General features: G+C 50.1%; 1 protein-coding gene across 2 annotated transcripts in view; it reads left to right on the forward strand.

The window, feature by feature from the left end:
• Positions 1-21,144, forward strand: part of ANAPC2 (anaphase promoting complex subunit 2) — a 137,740-nt gene that overhangs the window by 17,224 nt on the left and 99,372 nt on the right. For both annotated transcript variants that reach the window (XR_003858357.1, XM_029614053.1), the window contains exon 4: positions 6,063-6,237. Coding sequence is in view for 1 of the 2 variants with exons in the window: in XM_029614053.1 (XP_029469913.1) it covers positions 6,063-6,237 (175 nt within the window). In the remaining variant the exon portion in view is untranslated. The remainder of the gene's footprint in view (positions 1-6,062; positions 6,238-21,144) is intronic.

Below are 21,144 nucleotides of genomic sequence, written 5' to 3' on the forward strand. Positions count from 1 at the left end.
AAAGTGTGCAAGAGGCGTGGTCATTGTTAAAAAATACCATCCTAGAAGCACAGTCCAGATGTATTCCATGCATTAAGAAAGGTGGAAAGAAGGCAAAACGATTACCGGCATGGTTAAAAGGGGAGGTGAAAGAAGCTATTTTAGCCAAAAGATCTTCATTCAAAAATTTAGAAGAAGGATCCAACAGAAGAAAATAGGATAATGCATAAACGTTGGCAAGTTAAATGTAAGACATTGATAAGACAGGCTAAGAGAGAATTTGAAAAGAAGTTGGCTGTAGAGGCAAAAACTCACAGTAAAAACTTTTTAAAATATATCCGAAGCAGAAAGCCTGTGAGGGAGTCAGTTGGACTGTTAGATGATCGAGAGGTTAAAGGGGCACTTAGAGAAGATAAGGCCATCGCGGAAAGATTAAATTCTTTCTTTGCTTCGGTGTTTACTGGAGAGGATGTTGGGGAGGTACCCATACTGGAGAAGGTTTTCATGGGTAATGATTCAGAGGGACTGAATCAAATCATGGTGAACCTAGAAGATGTGGTAGACCTGATTGACAAACTGAAGAGTAGTAAATCACCTGGACCGGATGGTATACACCCCATAGTTCTGAAGGAACTGAAAAATGAAATGTCAGACCTATTAGTAAAAATTTGTAACCTATCATTAAAATCATCCATTGTACCTGAAGACTGGAGGATAGCAAATGTAACCCCAATATTTAAAAATGGCTCCAGGGGCGATCTGGGAAACTACAGACCGGTTAGCCTGACTTCAGTGCCAGGAAAAATAGTGGAAAGTGTTCTAAACATCAAAATCACAGAACATATAGAAAGACATGGTTTAATGGAACAAAGTCAGCATGGCTTTACCCAAGGCAAGTCTTGCCTCACTTTTTTGAAGGAGTTAAAGGTAAACATGGATAAAGGTAAACCTGTAGATGTAGTGTACTTGGATTTTCAGAAGGTGTTTGACAAAGTTCCTCATGAGAAGCTTCTAGGAAAAGTAAAAAATCATGGGATAGGTGGCGATGTCCTTTCGTGGATTGCAAACTGGCTAAAAGACAGGAAACAGAGAGTAGGATTAAATGGACAATTTTCTCAGTGGAAGGGAGTGGGCAGTGGAGTGCCTCAGGGATCTGTATTGGGACCCTTACTTTTCAATATATTTATAAATGATCTGGAAAGAAATACGACGAGTGAGATAATCAAATTTGCAGATGATACAAAATTGTTCAGAGTAGTTAAATCACAAGCAGATTGTGATAAATTGCAGGAAGACCTTGTGAGACTGGAAAATTGGGCATCGAAATGGCAGATGAAATTTAATATGGATAAGTGCAAGTTGATGCATATAGGGAAAAATAACCCATGCTATAGTTACACAATGTTAGGTTCCATATTAGGTGCTACAACCCAAGAAAGAGATCTAGGTGTCATAGTGGATAACACATTGAAATTGTCGGTTCAGTGTGGTGTGGCAGTCAAAAAAGCAAACAGAATGCTGGGAATTATTAGAAAGGGAATGGTGAATAAAATGGAAAATGTCATAATGCCTCTGATCGCTTCATGGTGAGACCGCACCTTGAATACTGTGTTCAGTTCTGGTCACCGCGTCTCAAAAAAGATATAATTGCAATGGAGAAGGTACAGAAAAGGACTACCAAAAGGATAAGGGGAATGGAACAGCTCCCCTATGAGGAAAGGCTAAAGAGGTTAGGACTTTTCAGCTTGGAGAAGAGACGGCTGAAGGGGGATATGATAGAGGTGTTTAAAATCATGAGAGGTCTAGAACGGGTAGGTGTGAATCGGTTATTTACTCTTTCAGATAATAGATTAGGGGGCACTCCATGAAGCTAGCATGTGGCACATTTAAAACTAATCGGAGAAAGTTCTTTTTTACTCAACACACAATTAAACTCTGAAATTTGTTGCCAGAGGATATGGTTAGTGCAGTTAGTATAGCTGTGTTTAAAAAAGGATTGGATAACTTCTTGGAGGAGAAGTCCATTACCTGCTATTAATTAAGTTGTCTTAGAAAATAGCCACTGCCATTAGCAATGGTTACATGGAATAGACTTAGTTTTTGGGTACTTGCCAGATTCTTATGGCCTGGATTGGCCACTGTTAGAAACAGGATGCTGGGCTTGATGGACCCTTGGCTGACCCAGTATGGCATGTTCTTATATTCTTATGTTCTTATTAATCACTCAGTGGTGTTGGTTGAACAAGTGTTTTGGCAGATTCCTTTTGTGACATTGGCATTTATGTTTATATGGGACAGCGTTTTATTGCCTATAATAGGATTTGTCTTTGTACTGACCTACAGGAATTGTCCAATATGTAGTAGTCCTTAATTTTTTTGTTTTTATGTCCATGTTCCTAACTTTTGAATGTTCTTATTGTTCACTGCCTAGGGCATAGGCATAGGCATAGGTGGTATATAAATAAATATATATTTAAATAAATGTGCTCCCTAATTCCTGTCTCATGGCCCTGATTTATCCAGTATTTTCTGCCATTGTGTGGCTGCAGGAACATCCCTTTGGTAAATGCAGCCCAGCATCTCTTCTCATTGTGCCACTGCTGCTCCATGTCTTTTGTGTACTTTCTCCATCCCTACTCTCTTTTTTCTGTATGCTTGTGCCATTCTGTCTTCCCTAGGTTCAACCCTGCTGCTATAATCTCAGGAAAATTGTGAACTATGAGGGTACATCTAGTTTTCTCCCTGTTTTCATCACCTAACACTTAGGATTTTGTGATTGTATCTATAATCAAAAGTTAATCTAATTTAAGGGGTGAGAGCAAATCTCATTCCCTGTACGTACCAGGATCAGTCCAGACTCCTGGGTTTTGCCCCCCCTCTAGCAGATGGAGACAGAAGTTTATAAACAAAAAACTCCGCCTACATATAGGCTGGTGCCACCTACAGTCTGGCAGTATTCTTCTGTCTCCTAGCAGGTGGAGAGGGTGCAAAACCTACAGTCTGTATTAGGCCTACGTTGGTTAGGTGGTTTTTTTTTTTGTAAAAAAAAAAAAAAAAAAAAAGGTAGGAAATGTTGGTGTTTTGTTTTCTAGTGGGAAGGGACCGCAGAGGCTTGCCTGCTGGTCCCAATCCCCGCCTCCCAGGGGAAGTTAGGGTCCTGAGGGGACTGTTCCCCCTGGTAGAGGCAGCCGAGGAGTGGGAGAGCCCCACGTACCAGCTCCACAGGGCTGGGGGTGATACCGGGGGTCCCGGCTCACTCCCCCCAGCCGGCTCCGGATACGAGGTAAGCAGTTAAAAAAAAAAAAAAAAAAAAAAAAAAAAAAAAGAAATTTTTGTTTCTCATTTATTTTGTCTGCTGTGTGTGTGCTGTGTGTGCTTGTGCTTGCTAGGCTGTGCTTGCTCGCGGTGGCTGGGACCCGCCGATCAGGGGAGAATCTTGATTTTTTTTTTTTTTTCTTCTCTCTCTGCCTCCGTTCGCCTCCTTTTCGCCGCGGCAGTGTGAAGATGCCTCGGCAGGCATCGTGCAGGGCCTGCGGGTCCGCGGCAGGGAGGCTGTCGCGCGACAGCCTCTGTTCCGCGTGCGTGGGCGGCGGAGAAGGAGGGTCGGCGGTGACTTCGGCGTCTCGGCGGGGTAGGCAGGACCGCGAGGTAGCAGCGTTCCCGGAGCGGACGGCGGCGAGTTCGTCAGGGACGGCGGCCATTTTGCCAGCGTTTTCGGCGGGAACGGCGGCCATTTTCGCAGCGCGGGCAGCACAGGTTAGCGCGGGCCGGCAGACCAGCGCTCAGGTGCGGGACCCACCGCGTTTGTCCCCCCAGAGGGTGTCTGGAGGCGAAGAAGGGCCGTTAGGGTCCAGGTCTCCTGCGGATGATTCCCCCGAGGATGGGGAAGAGGAGGAGGGGTCATCGGACTCCTCCTTTAACTCGCGGTTCGTGAGGCCCATCTGAGCAGTATCGCGGCTTCCCACATAGCCGGGGTGGAAAATGTCCAGGCGGATTTTCTCAGTCGGCATTGGTTGGATCCCGGGGAGTGGGAGCTCGCGGAGGCCGCCTTCAGGCTCATTTGCGATCGGTGGGGCACACCAGCGGTGGACCTGATGGCCACATTCCGCAATGCAAAGGCTCCTCGATTTTTCTCTCGTCGCCGGGAGACGTTGGCGGAAGGAGTGGATGCACTGGTAGTTCAGTGGCCGAGGGATGTGTTACTTTACGTGTTTCCTCCGTGGCCGCTTATCGGACGGGTGCTGCGTCGCATAGAGCAGCATCCGGCGGAGGTGATCGTGGTGGCTCCAGAATGGCCAAGAAGGCCCTGGTTCGCGGATCTGGTAAATCTAGCGGTCGAGGGGCCACTTCGGTTTCCGTTTCTGCCGGATCTCCTCCATCAAGGGCCCGTTTGTTTCGACCTGGTGCATCGCTTTTGTCTAGCGGCATGGCTTTTGAGAGGCAGCGGTTGAGCTCTAAAGGATACGCGCCTTCCGTGGTGTCCACGCTGTTGCATTCCCGAAAGAAGTCTACGTCTCTGGCGTACATGCGCGTGTGGCGACTGTTTGAGACTTGGTGTGTGCATCGCGGCACAGCGCCTACCCGGACGACTATTCCGGATATTCTGCTGTTTCTCCAGGAGGGGCTGGCTAAGGGCCTGTCCTGTAGTACTTTGCGGGTGCAAGTGGCAGCGCTAGGATCTTTTCGGGGGAGAGTGCACGGAGTTTCGGTAGCGCAGCATCCGGATGTGGTGCGTTTCCTTCGGGGGGCAAAACAGTTACGCCCTCCGTTTCGTCCTCCGTGTCCGTCTTGGGATTTGAATGTGGTTCTTAAAGCGCTGTGTAAGGCACCGTTTGAGCCTCTGCGACACGTCACTCTTAAGGACTTGACGCTCAAGGTGGTATTTTTGGTGGCTATGGCATCGGCGCGGCGGATTTCTGAGCTGCAGGCTCTGTCGTGTCGAGAGCCTTTTCTGAGGATTTCGGATTCGGGAGTCTCCTTGCGTACTGTGCCGTCTTTTCTACCAAAAGTGGTTTCGTCCTTTCACGTCAATCAGACGGTGGAGTTGCCATCGTTCGGTCAGGGACAGTCTTCGGATCCCTTAGCTAGGGACCTGCGGAAGCTGGATGTTCGGCGCGTCTTGTTACACTATTTGGAGAGTACTAATGTGTTCAGGGTCTCCGATCATCTGTTCGTCCTCCATGGTGGTCCCCGGCGAGGTAAAGCGGCTTCCAAGACTACAATTGCTCGTTGGTTGAAGGAAACCATTCGCTCAGCGTATCTGTTGGCGGGGAAGCCGTTGCCGGTGGGTCTGAAAGCCCACTCGACTCGCGCCCAGGCGGCATCCTGGGCGGAATGCCAACATATTCCTACAGAGGAGATCTGTAGGGCGGCCACTTGGAAGTCAGTCCATACTTTTGCCCGGCACTATCGTTTGGATGTGAAGGCGCCAGGGCCGTCGGGATTTGGAGAAGGGGTGCTTAGAGCAGGCCTCTCCGGCTCCCACCCTCAGTAAGGGAAGCTCTGGTACATCCCAGGAGTCTGGACTGATCCTGGTACGTACAGGGAAAAGAAAATTAGGTTCTTACCTTTTGCTAATTTTCGTTCCTGTAGTACCGAGGATCAGTCCAGAGTCCCGCCCAGTATTGCGATTGTTTGCCGGGAGAGGATGTGTGGTCTGTGTGCTGTTTTTTGCTGAAATATGTTTGTTTGTTGGTTACCTCGAGTTCGGTACCCAGTTGGGTGGAGTTAAGCGTCAGTTTGGCTTAGTTTGGAGGTAATCTTCAGTGTTCTTTGGGTTATTGTTGCGGGTTATCCTGCTACTTTGACATTCAGTAATACTGCCAGACTGTAGGTGGCACCAGCCTATATGTAGGCGGAGTTTTTTGTTTATAAACTTCTGTCTCCATCTGCTAGAGGGGGGGCAAAACCCAGGAGTCTGGACTGATCCTCGGTACTACAGGAACGAAAATTAGCAAAAGGTAAGAACCTAATTTTCTTTTACTGTTGTACTGTGCAACAAGAGGAAGCAAGAAATAGGCGCATGAAATTCTGACTTCCTTAGCATTTATTGATCGTTCTCTCTTTGTCTTCCCTTTCTGCAGTGGATAGAGAAGGTGATTGGTTGGCTCAGCAAGGTGTTCATGCAAGAGAGTAGTGCCATCCCTTTGCCCCCAGAAACCAACAGCACCTTGAAACGCTGGCGCTGCCATGTGCAGCGTTTCTTCTATCGTATATATGCCAGCATGCGTATAGAAGAGTTATTTGGCATCATTCGAGGTGAGCACCAGATATCCCTTTATAGAAAGGCAGGGCCTCACTTCTATAACATCCACTATAGAGTTACATCTTCTACTTTTACAGTCTGAGGCAGGAATATGCGTGCCACTATGGAGAGGAGTAAAAAACATGCCCTTGTATATATGTACCACCTTGGACTGTGGTCCCATAAGAACTCAGATGGAAAACAAAGCCAGGCCTGGACAGTATTGGGTTGGGAAACATCCAATGAAAATGGGGTGCTTTAGGAAACAGGTTGGTGGCTTAGCAGAATGCCCTGTTCCCTGTACGTACCCGGGTCAGTCCAGACTCCTGGGTTTTGCCCCCCCTTTAGCAGATGGAGACAGAAGTTTACAAAGCAAACTCCGCCTATAACTAGGCTGATGCCACCTACAGTCTGGCAGTATTCTTCTGTCTCCTAGCAGGTGGAGAGGGTGCAAACCTACAGTCGTTAGTTGTTTGAAAAAAAAAAAAAAAGTTAATTTTAGTTAGGTTAGGTTTTGGACCGCAGTGGATTGCCTGCAGGCCCACTAGCCTGCCTCCCAGGGGGTTGTGAGGTCCTGAGGGGACCATCCCCCCTGGTGCCTGAGGCCGCTGACGTGTGAGCTCTACTCACTTACCAGCGAGGGTGTGCTGTACTGGGGGTGACACCGGGGAGCCCGGCTCACTCCCCCCAGTTGGTTCCGGAGCCAGCGACACTTGAGACTGGTATTGTAAAAAAAATCTGTCTTTTTTTTTTTTTTTTTTTTAACTTTTTCTCTGCTTTGCTTGGCTTAACTCTGAGGGTTATCTTTGGTGCAACCGCGTGCAGGGGGAGTGCGCTCGGGGTGCCGTTGCATCACGGAGTGAATTTCTCTTTCTTTTTCCTTACTCGTGTTGGGCATGCTGAGGCGTTCGGCTTGTTGCGCGTGCGGCGCAGCGCCTCTCCCGGGACAGCCTGTGCTCTGGCTGTGTCTTGGGGGGTGAAGGGGCATCTTCACTCCCGGATGGAGCACGGGGTCGAGCACCATCACATTCAGCAGCCCCGGGGAGCAAGCAAGGGTCCGGAGCCGGCCAGTGGGAGCGTGGGAGCAGGCGCCATTTTGGGATCGGCAGCAGCGGATTTGGCCGCCATTTTGTTGCCATCGAGTCCGGCGGGGTCCGCATCCCCATCAGAGCAGGGGGAACGGGACTCACCGCCAAGGTTATCACCACAAAGCAGGGTCCCTGAGGGGGACAAACCTGCGCGGCCATGCTGTAATAAAGATACTGAGATCCTGGAGGGGGATCCTGCTGATTGGTCTTCAGATTCCTCATTCTCATCGGAGTTTGTGCTTTTAATGCACAAGGCATTTAAGGCACGTTGGTGCTTCAAGAAAAGAGCTCATGGGTCGCAGGACCCCAACCCTCCGTCAGGGTTGGGGAAGCGAGCTAAGTCCGTCCCAGTGTCGGATCCCTCTGGGGGGCCCCGGCCTTTCAGACTGTGGGCTCCGCAGTGGGGTCCTGATACATCTACGAACACTGATGACCCAGAGGAATCACAGGGAGACCAGGACCCGTCATCCCAGCCCCCGTTGAGGGTGATGGTGAGCGGTTGACAGATGGCTTGAGCGGTGCCCATGGGATGGATGGGGATGACCCCAAAGTCGTACGTCTTTTTTGGCGCGATGAATTGGCGCCACTCATCCCAATAATTCTTAGAGTTGGGCATCCAGTTGCCGCAGGTAGAGTCCAGACTGGGGACAACAGATCCGGTGGTCTTGGGCCTGAGAGTTCCACCATCCGCTTTTCCATTGCATTTTTCTGCTTTGGATCTGCTTTTCAAGGAATGGGATACTCCAGATTTGGGAATCAAAGTGGCTAAGGCCATGGATAAGCTCTACATTCTGCCTGAGAACTCTTTGGAGCTGTTGAGGGTCCTGAAGATAGATTCGGCGGTAGCAGCGGTCACTAAGAAGACCACGATCCCGGTTACTGGGGGCATGGCTCTCAAGGATTTGCAAGATTGAAAGCTGGAGATTCAGCTTAAGAAGATATTCAAAGTCTCCGCCCTAGGGATTCGTGCGGCGATCTGCAGTAATTTCTCTTTGAGCGGGACTTCGGTGGGTTTAGCAGTTGCTGGCCAATGAATCCCTTTCACAGGAGAAAGCACTCCAGGCGGGGCGCTTAGAAGCGGTGGTTGCCTATAGTGCGGATGCCTTTTATGATTTACTTCGCACTTCGGCTAGATCCATGGTTTCGGCGGTGTCAGCGCTACGTTTGCTTTGGCTTCGCCATTGGGCGGCGGATATGTCGTCCAAGGCCCGGTTGGGTTCGTTACCATTTAAGGGCAGGTTGTTGTTTGGAAAGGAATTAAAGGACCTGATTGAGTCGCTTGGCGAGAACAAGAGCCATTGACTAACGGAGGACAGGCCTAGGTCTAGAGGGTCTTTTCCTTCTCGGGCCCGTTTTCGGGGAGGGCGGAGGCCTCGGAATTCGCGTGGGTCGGTCTCCTCTTTTCGTCATAGTGCCAACCGACGGCAGTCCTACTCGCAGTCCTTTCGAGGGTGCCGTTTTGACAGGCCAGGGGCTGGTCAGACTACACAAAGTGGTAAGCCCTCACAATGATGTGCAGCCGGTCCACTCCCCGGTGCCGATAGTCGGAGGCAGACTGTCTCAGTTTTACGGGGAGTGGACCAGGATAACCTCGGATCAATGGGTCCTAGAGGTGATAAGTCGAGGTTACGCGTTAGATTTTGCACGACAGCCCCGCCAGTGTTTTCTGGTATCACCTTGCGGGTTCTCCGAAAAACGAAGAGCGGTAAGAGACACTCTGAGACGACTTCGTGACCTCGGCGCGATTGTACCAGTTCCGTCGCACGAGCTACGCAGAGGCCAGTATTCCATTTATTTCGTGGTACCAAAGAAGGAAGGAACCTTTCGACCGATCCTCGACCTAAAAAGCGTCAACAAGTGTCTACGAATACCTCGTTTTCGTATGGAGACCCTAAGGTCCGTGATCGCATCAGTGCGACAGGGAGAGTTTCTCGCATCCCTGGATCTCACAGAGGCATATCTTCATATCGGAATTCGGGCGGATCACCAACGATTCCTAAGGTTTGTTGTGATGGGTTAGCATTATCAGTTCCAGGCATTACCGTTCGGGCTGGCCACCGCGCCTCGCACGTTCACCAAGATTAAGATGGTTGTAGCGGCACATCTTCGCAAGGAAAGTTTCCTGGTCCACCCGTATCTGGACGATTGGCTGATCCGGACGAAGTCGGAAAAGCTCTGTCAGGAGGCGGTTCATCGGGTGATTCACTTGTTAGAAGAGCTCAGCTGGGTGATCAATACTGCCAAAAGTCACCTGGTTCCTTCCCAAACCCTGGAGTTTTTGGGAGCGTTGTTCGACACTCGTCGGGGAATGGTATATCTCACGAGAGAACGCATGATCAAATTACAGAACCAGGCTCGGCGCTTATTAGCCATGCCCATGCCAATAGTCTGGGATTACCTTCAGATGGTGGGGTCAATGACTTAGACGTTGGAATTGGTTCCTTGGGCGTTCGCTCATATACGTCCCTTACAGTCAGCGTTACTTTCCCGGTGGAATCCGGTGTCCGAACAATTTCATCTACCGTTACTGCTAACACAGTCGGTGCGGTCCAGCATGGATTGGTGGCTATGTCCTGGCAACTTACTCCGAGGGGTTCCATTGGTGGTCCCCGAGTGGACAGTGGTCACCATGGATGCCAGCTTGTCTGGCTGGGGAGTGGTGGCCTCCGAAAATCGGTCCAGGGGATGTGGTCCCCGCAGGAAGCCACCTGGTCCATCAATCACTTAGAGACCAGGGCGGTTCACCTGGCCCTCTGGGCCTTCCTTACGTTGATACGAGGCAAAGCGGTCAGAGTTCTGTCCGACAATGCGACCACAGTAGCCCTTATCAACCGGCAGGGGGGGTACCAGGAGCCAACCGGTGGCGTGCGAATCCCGACAATTGATAACATGGGCGGAACGACATCTGAGCAGCATTGCGGCCTCGCATATTGCTGGAGTGGAAAACGTTCAGGCGGACTTCCTCAGTCGCCATCGTCTAGATCCCGGAGAGTGGGAACTCGCGGACGCCGCGTTTCGTCTCATCTGCACCCGGTGTGGGACGCCCGCCCTGGATCTTATGGCAACATTCAGAAATTCCAAGGCTCCGCGCTTCTTCGCTCGTCGCAGTGAAATGGGGGCGGAGGGCGTGGATGCCCTGGCGTTGCCATGGCCGACTGATGTCCTTCTGTATGTCTTTCCCCCGTGGCCCCTCATCTGTCTGATTCTGAGGCGCATAGAGTTGCATCCAGCGGCTGTGGTCCTGGTAGCTCCCAAATGGCCACGCCGTCCTTGGTTTGCGGCTCTCCGAAACCTGGCCGTAGGAGAGCCCATTCGGTTTCCGTATGTACCGGATCTTCTACATCAGGGGCCCGTCTGTTTCGATCAGGTCGAACGCTTTTGTCTAGCGGCATGGCTTTTGAGATACACCGTTTGAAGGCTAAGGGGGATGCGGATGCGGTAGTGACTACTCTTCTAAGGTCCCGCAAAGTATCTACGTCATTGTCTTACGTGCGGGTCTGGAAGGTGTTTGAGACGTGGTGTCTTGCGCGTGACGTGATACCTACAAGTTCATCCATGCCCGAGATTTTACTCTTTCTTCAGGATGGTTTAGTAAAGGGCCTATCCTGTAGTTCTTTGCGTGTTCAGGTGGCGGCCCTGGCGTCGTTACGCGGTCGGATCCATGGTGTAGCTTTGGCATCTCACCTAGATGTGGTTCGATTCCTTAAGGGTGCTAAGCATATACATCCACCGTTATGCACGCCTTGCCCTTCTTGGAATCTGAATTTGGTTTTGAAGGTGTTATGCGGCGCTCCTTTTGAGCCTTTTCGTAAGTCCACCTTAAAGGATTTGACGTTGAAGGTGGTGTTTTTGGTGGCAATTGTCTCGGCAAGACGGGTTTCTGAGCTCCAAGCCCTGTCTTGTCGGGAGCCTTTCTTACGAATATCAGACACGGGGGTGTCCATTCTTACAGTACCTTCCTTTCTACCTAAGGTTGTCTCTGCCTTCCATTTAAATCAAACGGTGGAATTTCCTTCGTTTCCCGATTTGGATAAGGCGGAGCCCTTGTCCAAGGACTTGCACCGTTTGGATGTCCAGGCGTTATGTTACCTAGAAGTCACCAACGCTTTCCGGGTATCAGATCATCTCTTCATGTTTTGGGGTAGCCCTAGGCATGGTCATGCTGCTTCCAAAACTACCATTGCTCGCTGGTTGAAGGAGGCTGTCAGTTCTGCGTATCTGTTGCAGGGTAAACCTCTCCCAGAGGGTTTACGGGCACATTCTACGCGTTCCCAGGCTGCATCCTGGGTGGAATGCCACCATATATCCCCAGAGGAGATTTGTAGGGCAGTGACTTGGAGGTCCTTACATAGGTTTGCCCGACATTATCGACTGGACATTAAGGCCCCAGACTATGGGGATTTTGGTGCAGGGGTGCTCAGAGCAGGACTCTCCGGATCCTACCCTATTTGAGAACAGCTCTGGTACATCCCAGGAGTCTGGACTGATCCGGGTACGTACAGGGAAAAGAAAATTAGGTCTTACCTTTGATAATTTTCGTTCCTGTAGTACCACAGATCAGTCCAGAGTCCCATTCATTTATTCTGCTATGTGAACGGAGAGTCCGTGCTGATTGACTTTTTTGCTCTCATTCACACATCATTCCAATCTATTCTGTACTCAGTGGCTCGGGTTCTGTTTGTCCCATTTGGGGGTTGTTGAGTCGGTTACTGTTGTTAGGTTACTGTATATAGTTAGTTTGGTGATTGTGTGGGATTCATCCTGCTTTGACATTAAGTAATACTGCCAGACTGTAGGTGGCACCAGCCTAGTTATAGGCGGAGTTTGCTTTGTAAACTTCTGTCTCCATCTGCTAAAGGGGGGGGCAAAACCCAGGAGTCTGGACTGATCCGTGGTACTACAGGAACGAAAATTATCAAAGGTAAGACCTAATTTTCTTTTCCCTAAATCAGTGTCCCTGCCTGGCATTAGGGGTGCTATTCCTCTGTGCCAGTACTGACTTGGTACCCCACTATGTTGTTAGGGAAAACCTTCCCTCTGAATCAGTTGGGGGAAATATTAATGTAAAGGTACCTCTGACAAAATCCAGGCCCCCATATTACGATAATCATGGCTTGTTTGTCTTCCACTCCTGTTTAACTTACCAGATCTTGGCCGGGGCAATAATGTGATACAGGAGGTAGTTTTAAACCCTCTCCATTAGTACAAAGTCTGGGCAGGTACTTCTAACCCATAGAGTCTATATCAGTTTTCAAAGCTAAAGTATGTGCATACTTTCACCTTCCCTGCATGTACCTGGATCAGTCCAGACTGTGGGTTGAGCCTCCTTTCCAGCAGGTGGAGACAGACTAAAACTTGAAGGATATCCTATATGAGGACAGAGCCTATGCTATAACCCTTCAGTATTCGTCTGTCTCCAGCAGGTGTTAGCAGCTCACCCTTCGTTCTTTGCTTTAGGCTAGTCAGCCTTACTTTCTTCTTTCCTCACGGATCAAGCAAGTACTTAGTCTTATTTTCCGTCGTAGTAAAGGAACTTTTTCTTTAGTGATTTTTTCTTTTCTTCTGTGGGAGACTGTTCCGTCTCCCAGCTCTTGCCGGTCTCAGGAGGACTTTGCCCCTTGTGCGCTGCATAGCCTGAGTCCGCCCCGCTTCCAGGTGTGGGGACCGAGTCTCTCCGGGTCTCGTCTCCCCCCCCGGCTGCCGAGAGGGTTTAGAACCCGACTGCTGCGCTCAGTTTAAAAAAAAAAAAGAAAAGTAATAAATATTTAGAAAAGGAATTTTCACTTTTATTATAAGTTGCAGGTATTCCCCTACCTCCAGCTTATTTGCAGCAGTAGACCAGTATTTTTTTTTCTTTTGCTGGTCTCAGGAGGCTTGAACCGGCAGCCAGACAGGCAGGAGTCAGCAGGATTCCCCCCTGCTTCACTCCTGGCCTCCAGGCTGTCAATCAAACTTTTTCTCTGCAGCCTTTTTTTCTTCAGAGCGGCTCTCTTTGCTGCGGCAGGCAGCCTGCCTCTTCTCTGCCAGCCCCTGCCGAGTTTTTTGCGAGAGGGCTTCTCCTATGCCTCCCTGCCGGGTGGGGAAGGTCCCTCCTCGGCAGAAAAGGCAAATTTAGCCCGGGAATCGACTCCCCAAAGCTTGGCCAGGCCGTTCCAGGGTCGGGAAGCCCGGGAACGGAGGCCATTTTGGATTTTTTATCGGCTCCATTTTCGGAGCTCCCTGGGGCTGGGGGGCCGGTTTTTTTGCAGCTGCCCCCCGATTTGAGCCCCCCAGCCCCCCAGGAAGGGTTTTTTGTCACCCCCTCGCCTCCCCCTTCCCCTCCTCCACCCGGGATATTTTGGGCTCTTTTTTTATGTGCATTTTCCCTTCTCCTGCGTAATTCCCCTTTAGCGAGTATGCAGGAGGAGGTGGAAGGTCCCCCCGTGCCCCCCTGCCCCCGCCGGGACAAAACAATATTACAAAAAAAAAATTTTTTTTTTAAATAACTAATAATAAAATGAAATAACATTTCCCCACTCCGGGCCGCTGACAGTTCGGCTAGCTACGGAGCCCCCGGGGTCCCTTGGGGCGTGGGTGGTCCCGGTGGTGCCCCCCTCCCTGACCCCCCGGTGGATCCGGTACTCCTGGATCCTATAACCAATCCGGTCACGTAAGCTCCCTTCCACTTCTGGTGCTCCGGTCCGGGCGGGATTCCGGTTTTCGGCAAGCGCCTTCCCCTTCCTCCCATGCCCAATCAGTTGCGCCTGAGGCATTGGCAGGCTCCCCGGCCGGGCCGGGCCCTGAACAAGCTCCCCCTCCCGGTGGCATGCTTTGTTTAAAAAAAAAAACCCTAATAATCCCTCCATGGGCTACTTATGCGGTCACATTTCAGGAGGGTTTTTCCCGGTTTTCAAGCAGCCCCGGTACGCCCGGCCGAGACTCCTGTGAAGCGCACTTTGATGTTCTAGCACAGGGGGTGTGTTCCACTATTTGCTGCAGTTTCCTGCTGCGGGCAGGTCTCAGATGGGGTCAACATCAACTTTCCTCTGCGCCCGGGACCTCCCGTGGCCAGAGGCTGCGCATTCGCCCCTTCTCCGCCTCCAGCCAAAGGCGATTGCCTCAGCGATGTCTGCCACACGGCTCCTCTAGCTGCGTCACTGGTCGGCCGCTCCGGCGTCCACAGCCCGGTGGGGTACGTTGCCATTCAAAGGTAAGCTGTTCCTTGTCCAGGACCTTGAATCTAGGGATTCCTTAGGGGAAAGTAAGGGCCGTCAGCTCCCAGTGGCCCGTCCGAACCCATCCCGGTCACTTATACCCTCTCGTCCACGCTTTGGAGCCAGAGGCGGTATACCCCACACGGGCACGGTGACTCCTCAGGGGGTTTGTTCCTTCTTGATTGCAGTTTTTGTCGCAGCATTCTTGTGGGCATCATCCCTTTCACGAGGGTTAGCCCACGTGCTCAATCCTTTCGTCTGCACACACTCTGGAGTTTCCTTACCTCATTCTTCGGTCCCCTTCTGGGGCGGTCACCTTTCCCTGTTCTCCGCGGACTGGGTTCAGATCCTGTCGGACCAATGGGTCCTCGACGTTCTCAGAGACGGGTACGTCTTCGGTTTCCTCGAGTTTGTCGGGATCTTTTTCTGTTTCCCCGTGCAGTCGGTCCCTGCGACACACAGTGGAGCAAACCCCCGCCAAGCTTCTGTGTCTGGGCGTGGAGGCCCTGGTTCCAGACAGCGTTCTTGCCGCAGGCCACTATCCTATTTTCTTTGTTCAATCTTAGACCTCACAAGAGTCAACCGGGCTCTCAAGGTCCCGCTTCTCTGCAGGGGCACCCTGTGAGCATACTCATGCTGTCTTGCCCCAGGGCATTCCTCATCCCTCTCGTTTTTCACAGTGGATTATTCCATTTTCTGTTTTCTCGTGGCTGCCTTAGTCTCTTCGCGTTCGCGCCCTCCGCCGGGACTTCGAGTTCCGGGCGCTTCCCTTTGGTTCGCGACGGCACCTTGCATCTTAACCAATGTCTGGGTGTTGATGGCAGCAGCTCTCCGCCGGGCAGGACTCCTCTTCTACTCTTATCTAGACGTCGGGCACGTCAGGGCCAAGGCGGAGGTTCTTTGCTGGCGGTTGGTGTATCGCGTGCTAGCTCTTCTTGCGTCTCTGGGGTGAATACTAAATTTCTTTAAGAGCAATCTTCAGCCCTTCCTGGAATTAGAGTACCTGGGAGCCCACTTCGACACCCGGGTAGGCAAGGTCGTCTTGTCTTGCGCGCGGGTCCTCCAGTTGTTCGGCCAGTTTCAGAGTCTGCTCTTGCTGCCTTCTCCAATGGCTTGTGCCTGCCTGCAGATCTCGGGCTCCTTGGCCCTTACCGTCGACCTAGTCCCTTGGGCTTTTCCTCTATGCAACCATTCCAGACATCTTTGTTGTCCCGTTGGCAGCCAGTGGCGACACAGTTTCACTCTGTCCTTCCGTTGTTTAGGCTCTGCCGTCGCCGCTTTGCTGTGGTAGCTTCCCCTCTCTCATTTGCTACCGGGACTGCCCCTCCAAGTCCCGCGGTAGGCGATAGTAACCGCGGTCACCTGTGTCTCGGGCTGGGATGTTGTCTGCCTCTCCCAGTGTGCCCAGGGGATCTGGCCAGCGGCTACGTCTTCCTGGCACATCAAGCGGTTGGAGGCTCGGGCGATATTCCTCGCAATTCTGGAGTTTCTTCCCCTCATCCGCGGTGAGGCGATATGAGTCTTATCCGACAACACCACCGCCGTGGCTTCCATCCGTCGCCCGGGAGGCGCCTGCAGTCTGCTGGTGGCCCTGGACACCAGCCTTCTCTTCGCCTGGGCCGAGCGACATCTACAGTGCCCGGTGGTCTTCCTCTCCGTGGGCAGGGGAGTGTTTAGGCTGATTTCTCAGTAGTCAGTTGCTTGCTCCCGGGACGTGGACACTCTTTGATACAGCCATGGATTTTCTCATCGACAGGTGGTCCCCTCCCACCTGGGCCTCTTGGCGATTCTTCGCAATACCATGGCAACTTGGTTCTTCCGCTGCAGGAGCCACGCTCCGGCGGGCGTGGAGGTTATGGCTCTCCCTTGACCGGCGGGCGTCCTTCTCTACGTGTGTGGTCTCTGGTCGGGAAAGTCCTCAGGCAAATAGAATTCCATCTGGGTCCCGTGCTTCTGCTAGCCCCCGAGTGGCCGCGCGGGCTGTGGTTCACGGACTATTTTCTCAATCTAGCGACGGATGTACCTCTGCGGCTTCGCCATCTTCTTCGGCTCCCTAGTCAGGGACCTGTATTTTCCGTCCAGGCCGATCACACTTGTTTAGCAGCCTGGCCTTTGAACGATGACATCTCTGGCGCAAGTACTATTAGGAGGAGGTCTTCTCCGCCTGGCTGCTGGCCCGGAAACGGTCGACTTCTCTGGACTACGTGCGTATCTGGAACGTGTTTGAGGCTGTTTGTGCAGAGTCGGGTTTCTCAGTGTACTCCGCCCCAATCTCATTAGTCTTTTTTTCTTCTCCAAGACAGTTTCTCCGAGGGTCTTTCCTCTCGTTCTCGGCATGTTTAAGTCTCCCCTCTCTGCTCTCTCCTGGGTCGGGTGGAAGGTCGTCACTGAGCGGTCACCCGGCTGCGATTTTCTGCTTCATGGGAGTCAAACATCTCCGTCCGCCTTCTCCGCCACTTGCCCGTCGTAGAGTTTTTCATCTGGTTCTTTTCGCGCCCTCTCTGCGGCTCTGTTCGAACCTCTCTGTCGCGCTACCTTGTAGGCTCTTCCGCTTAAGACTGGTTTCTGGTCTCTATCTCCTCTGCTCGTCGGAGTTCGGAGATCCTCGCGCTGTCCGGTCAGGAACCTCTTTGCGTCCTTCCGACTCCGGGGTATCCCTCGTACGGGCCCTTCTTTCTTGGTGCAGGTTCTTCTAACCTCCATGTCCTCCAGTCGGCGGAACTCCCCGCGTTTCCCCTGCGACTAGTGACATTCTTTGTTACCTTAATGCCTTACGAGTTCTACATCGCTACCTCCTCGTTACCACTGGCCTTCATGTTTCGGTCCATCCTTTGTCCTCTTGAGTGGGTCCAATCGGGGTAAGCCGGCTTCTGAGTCCGTTATAACGCGCTGGTTGAAGGCAGCGATCTTCTCGGCTTATCTTTGTCATGCTCGGGCGGTTCCCGAGGATCTAACGACTTATTCACTGCGTTCTCGAGCTACTTCCTGGGCGAACCTTCAATTGTTCTCTCCGTAGGAGATTTGCAGTGCCGCCACTTAGACGTCCTTATCTACTTTTGATTGACACTACCGCCTGGATGCGCGAGCTGCGCTCTTTGGTTATTTTTGTCTACCAGTGCTTCGAGCGGGACTGTCTCGATCCCACCCGGTTTAGGGGAGCTTTGGTACATCCCACAGTATGGACTGATCTGGGTACGTACAGGGAAAGGAAAATTAGTTCTTACCAGTTAATTTTCGTTCCTGTAGTACCAAGGATCAGTCCAGACCCCCTTCCCTGTTTCTCTCTCTTTCTGTCCTCTCGAAGCTTGTTCTTGCAGGTTGCAGTTCTTTCTGGACGTCCTTTTGTGCAACAATACTGAGCAAATACAACGGAGGCCTTGGTTGTCCAAGTACCAAGTATATGCAAGAGCAGTTAGGCATAACTTGTTTCGTTCATTGTTCTACCGTTGCTCTATTGAGCTTTATGGTTGCTTGCTTGATCCTACTCTGGTTTTGTTATTTTCTGCTTTGACATTCGTTATACTGAAGGGTTATAGCATAGGCTCTGTCCTCATATAGGATATCCTTCAAGTTTTAGTCTGTCTCCACCTGCTGGAAAGGAGGCTCAACCCACAGTCTGGACTGATCCGTGGTACTACAGGAACGAAAATTAACAGGTAAGAACTAATTTTCCTTTGAAACTTGCCACACTTGCAAAGCACTCACAGATACTTGTGCTTCGTTTTATGTGGATGGATTTTTTTCAGTCTGTGAGCAGAGCTGAATTAACCATGATCTGTGGGTGACATCATCAGTCAGTACTGAATGGAACTGTCTCTCCAAGATAGGAGAACTTTTCCATAGCTAGCATGATGAATTAGCCATAAGATTTCTGCTTGACATGAGGGTAATAGCTAATAGTTTTATTTACATGGATGAGCGCTATTAGGTACGCGCTGGCTTGGATGCACGTTTTGGACATACTAATCCCATTATTGCATGGGGAGTTATTGTAGCGCGTCAACCCCCGCGGCAAACTGTGCGCTAGGCTGTGCCTTGTTTTATGTGGGTAGAGTTTTTTCTGTCAGTAAGCCATGATCTGTGGGTGACATCATCAGATGGTACTGAATGAAACTGTCTCTCCAAGATAGGAGAACTTTTCCATAGCTAACAGGATGAATTAGCCATAAGATTCCCACTGTCCATCGGTGGTAATAGCTAATAGAACTCATCTACATGGCATTTACATGTGATGAGCGCTATTACCTACAGGCTGGTTTTCTTGGAGGTCATCAGGAAAGTTCCAGAAGTTCCTCATGTAACTTCCCCTTTCCTTTATATTTTTGTAAGAAGAAAAGTAGCACTGAAAAGTTCTATGGATCACTAGAATCAGCGAGGTATTAAAATTAGAATAAGGATAAAAAACTTTTGAGAGAGAGAGATAAACCATCCATGCAAAGTGCAGGTGAAAAACAGACTGAGGAGATTCTGAGGCAACACCTGCATGGGAACTCTGGAAAACTTCTGGAACATTCCCAGTGGCCTCCAAGAAAACTATCAGCGGTTTCAGATCTTGTTCATATAGTCAAATAATGTACATCATGGATGGCCACGAACTATGTTATCTCTCACTAGGTCCAGACTACGACCAACCAAACTGCCCTGCGTGTGGTCAGATGTCCCCAAGATCCCAACGGTCAATAACATCCAAGATAGTCAGTTTGAGGGCCAGGAGCAAGAGCAAATCAGCTTCTAGAAGTTGTCATTCTTCCTTTTGCCTCAAAGAGCATCTGTAGTAGAATCTCTGGTGCTTCTTCACTGCATTCCCTAAGAAAATCAAGACTCTTAAGTACTTGCATGCAGGGGAATAAAATCAGGACTGGATCAATGCTGCTTATTGACAGAAAAAAAGCAAGTTTGCTTACTGTAAATGTTTCCATAGCTAGCAGGATGAATTAGCTATAAGATTCCTGCCCTCCGTGTATATATATATATATATATATATGCTGGACGAAAGGAGGAGAAGGGGAGATATGATACAGACCTTCAGATACCTGAAAGGTTTTAATGATGCACGATCAACACAAACCTTTTCTGTTGGAAAGAAAGCAGTAGAACTACTGGTCATGAAATGACACTCCAGGGAGGAAGACTCAGAACCAATGTCAGGAAATATTTCTTCACGGAGAGTTTGGATGCTTGGAATGCCCTTCCAGAGGAAGTGGTGAAGACAAAAACAGTGAAAGAATTTAAAGAAGCATGGGATAAACACTGTGGATCCCTAAAGGCTAGCAGACAGAAATTAAGAAAAGAGCACATGGGGATAACTTGCTGATATGGCGGTCACTACCCTTAACCAATAAGCCTTCATACTGTTGGCAACTCCATCATTGCTCTCGGCTTCAAAGGCAGAGGAAAAGAGGAATTTGATTCAAACAGCAACCAACAAGGTCATTGAATTTTACAGTCTGGGAAAACAAATAAGCATGGGGATTACTAGCTGATGTGGCTGTTACTACCCTTAACCAATACGCCTGAAACGTTTGATCCAACTCCAACCTGGCTCTCTGCTTCATTGGTAAGAGGTGATGGAGAATTGAACTCAAACAGCAACCAGCAAGGGCCCTGACTTTGATGGTCTGGGAGACATGTTTGGCACAAAAGATGCTTCCATAAGCTTGCTGGGCAGACTGGATGGACCATTTCGTCCTTTTCTGCCATCATTTCTGTGTTTCTATAAAGGCAAAGCCTCAGATTTATCAAAATTTATTGTTAAACCAGCGAAGGACTGAAAAGCAGAGAAAAGCTCCACTATCAGAGATGTAACTTGTGGGGCATTAGCAAGAAATAATAAAATATCATTCACAAATAGGCACATTTTCAGTTCCTTATTACCTACTTTTATCCCTTGCAGATCTGCGCACTTTCATAGCTGAAGTGCTATCAGTTCAAGTGTAAGAACAAACAGTAACAGGGACAAAGGGCACCTCTGCTTAGTCCCTCCCTCCCCCCTTCAAGGGATATTCTGATTAGTGTAGAGTAGTTTAACCCAATCCAGAAAAGGCCTCCTCAGCCCAAATCTTTCTAATATCCAAAACATATAAAACCAATTTACTTTATCAAATGTTTCTCCACATCAAGACTTAAAACTATTCCTTGAGCATTCTCTTCCTTTGCATCATTCAGAACAGCCAGCAGTTAAAGCAGGAGACAGGAGAGCAACCTGCTTCCTTGAAAGGGTAACTAAAAATCCACAAGGATAGACTGCTGTGGGATGATAAACAACTAGGACAGAAGAGGGAAATTCTGGTCCTCGAGGACCACAAACCAGTCGGGTTTTCAGGATGTCCCTAATAAATATGCATGAGAGAAATTTGCATGCACCTCCTCAGTTGTTTGCAGATCTTTCTCATTCGCATTCATTAAGGATATCCTGAAAACTCGACTAGTTTGTGGCCCTCAAGGACTGGAATTATCCACCCCTGAGACAGGACACACCACCTACATGTTCCCCATGGATGAACAAACCCAAACCTCTCTCAATTATCTCGGTAGAGAAGCTCCCCAGTCATTTGATACACTCCTTTTAGTAAGGGGAAACCAAAAGGTCCCTTACAAAAACCAAATTGACATCTCACTGGCGCTCAACACTGCCAAAACT

This window comes from Rhinatrema bivittatum, chromosome 8 (genome assembly GCF_901001135.1).
Source record: "Rhinatrema bivittatum chromosome 8, aRhiBiv1.1, whole genome shotgun sequence".
NCBI classification, from domain to species: domain Eukaryota; kingdom Metazoa; phylum Chordata; class Amphibia; order Gymnophiona; family Rhinatrematidae; genus Rhinatrema; species Rhinatrema bivittatum.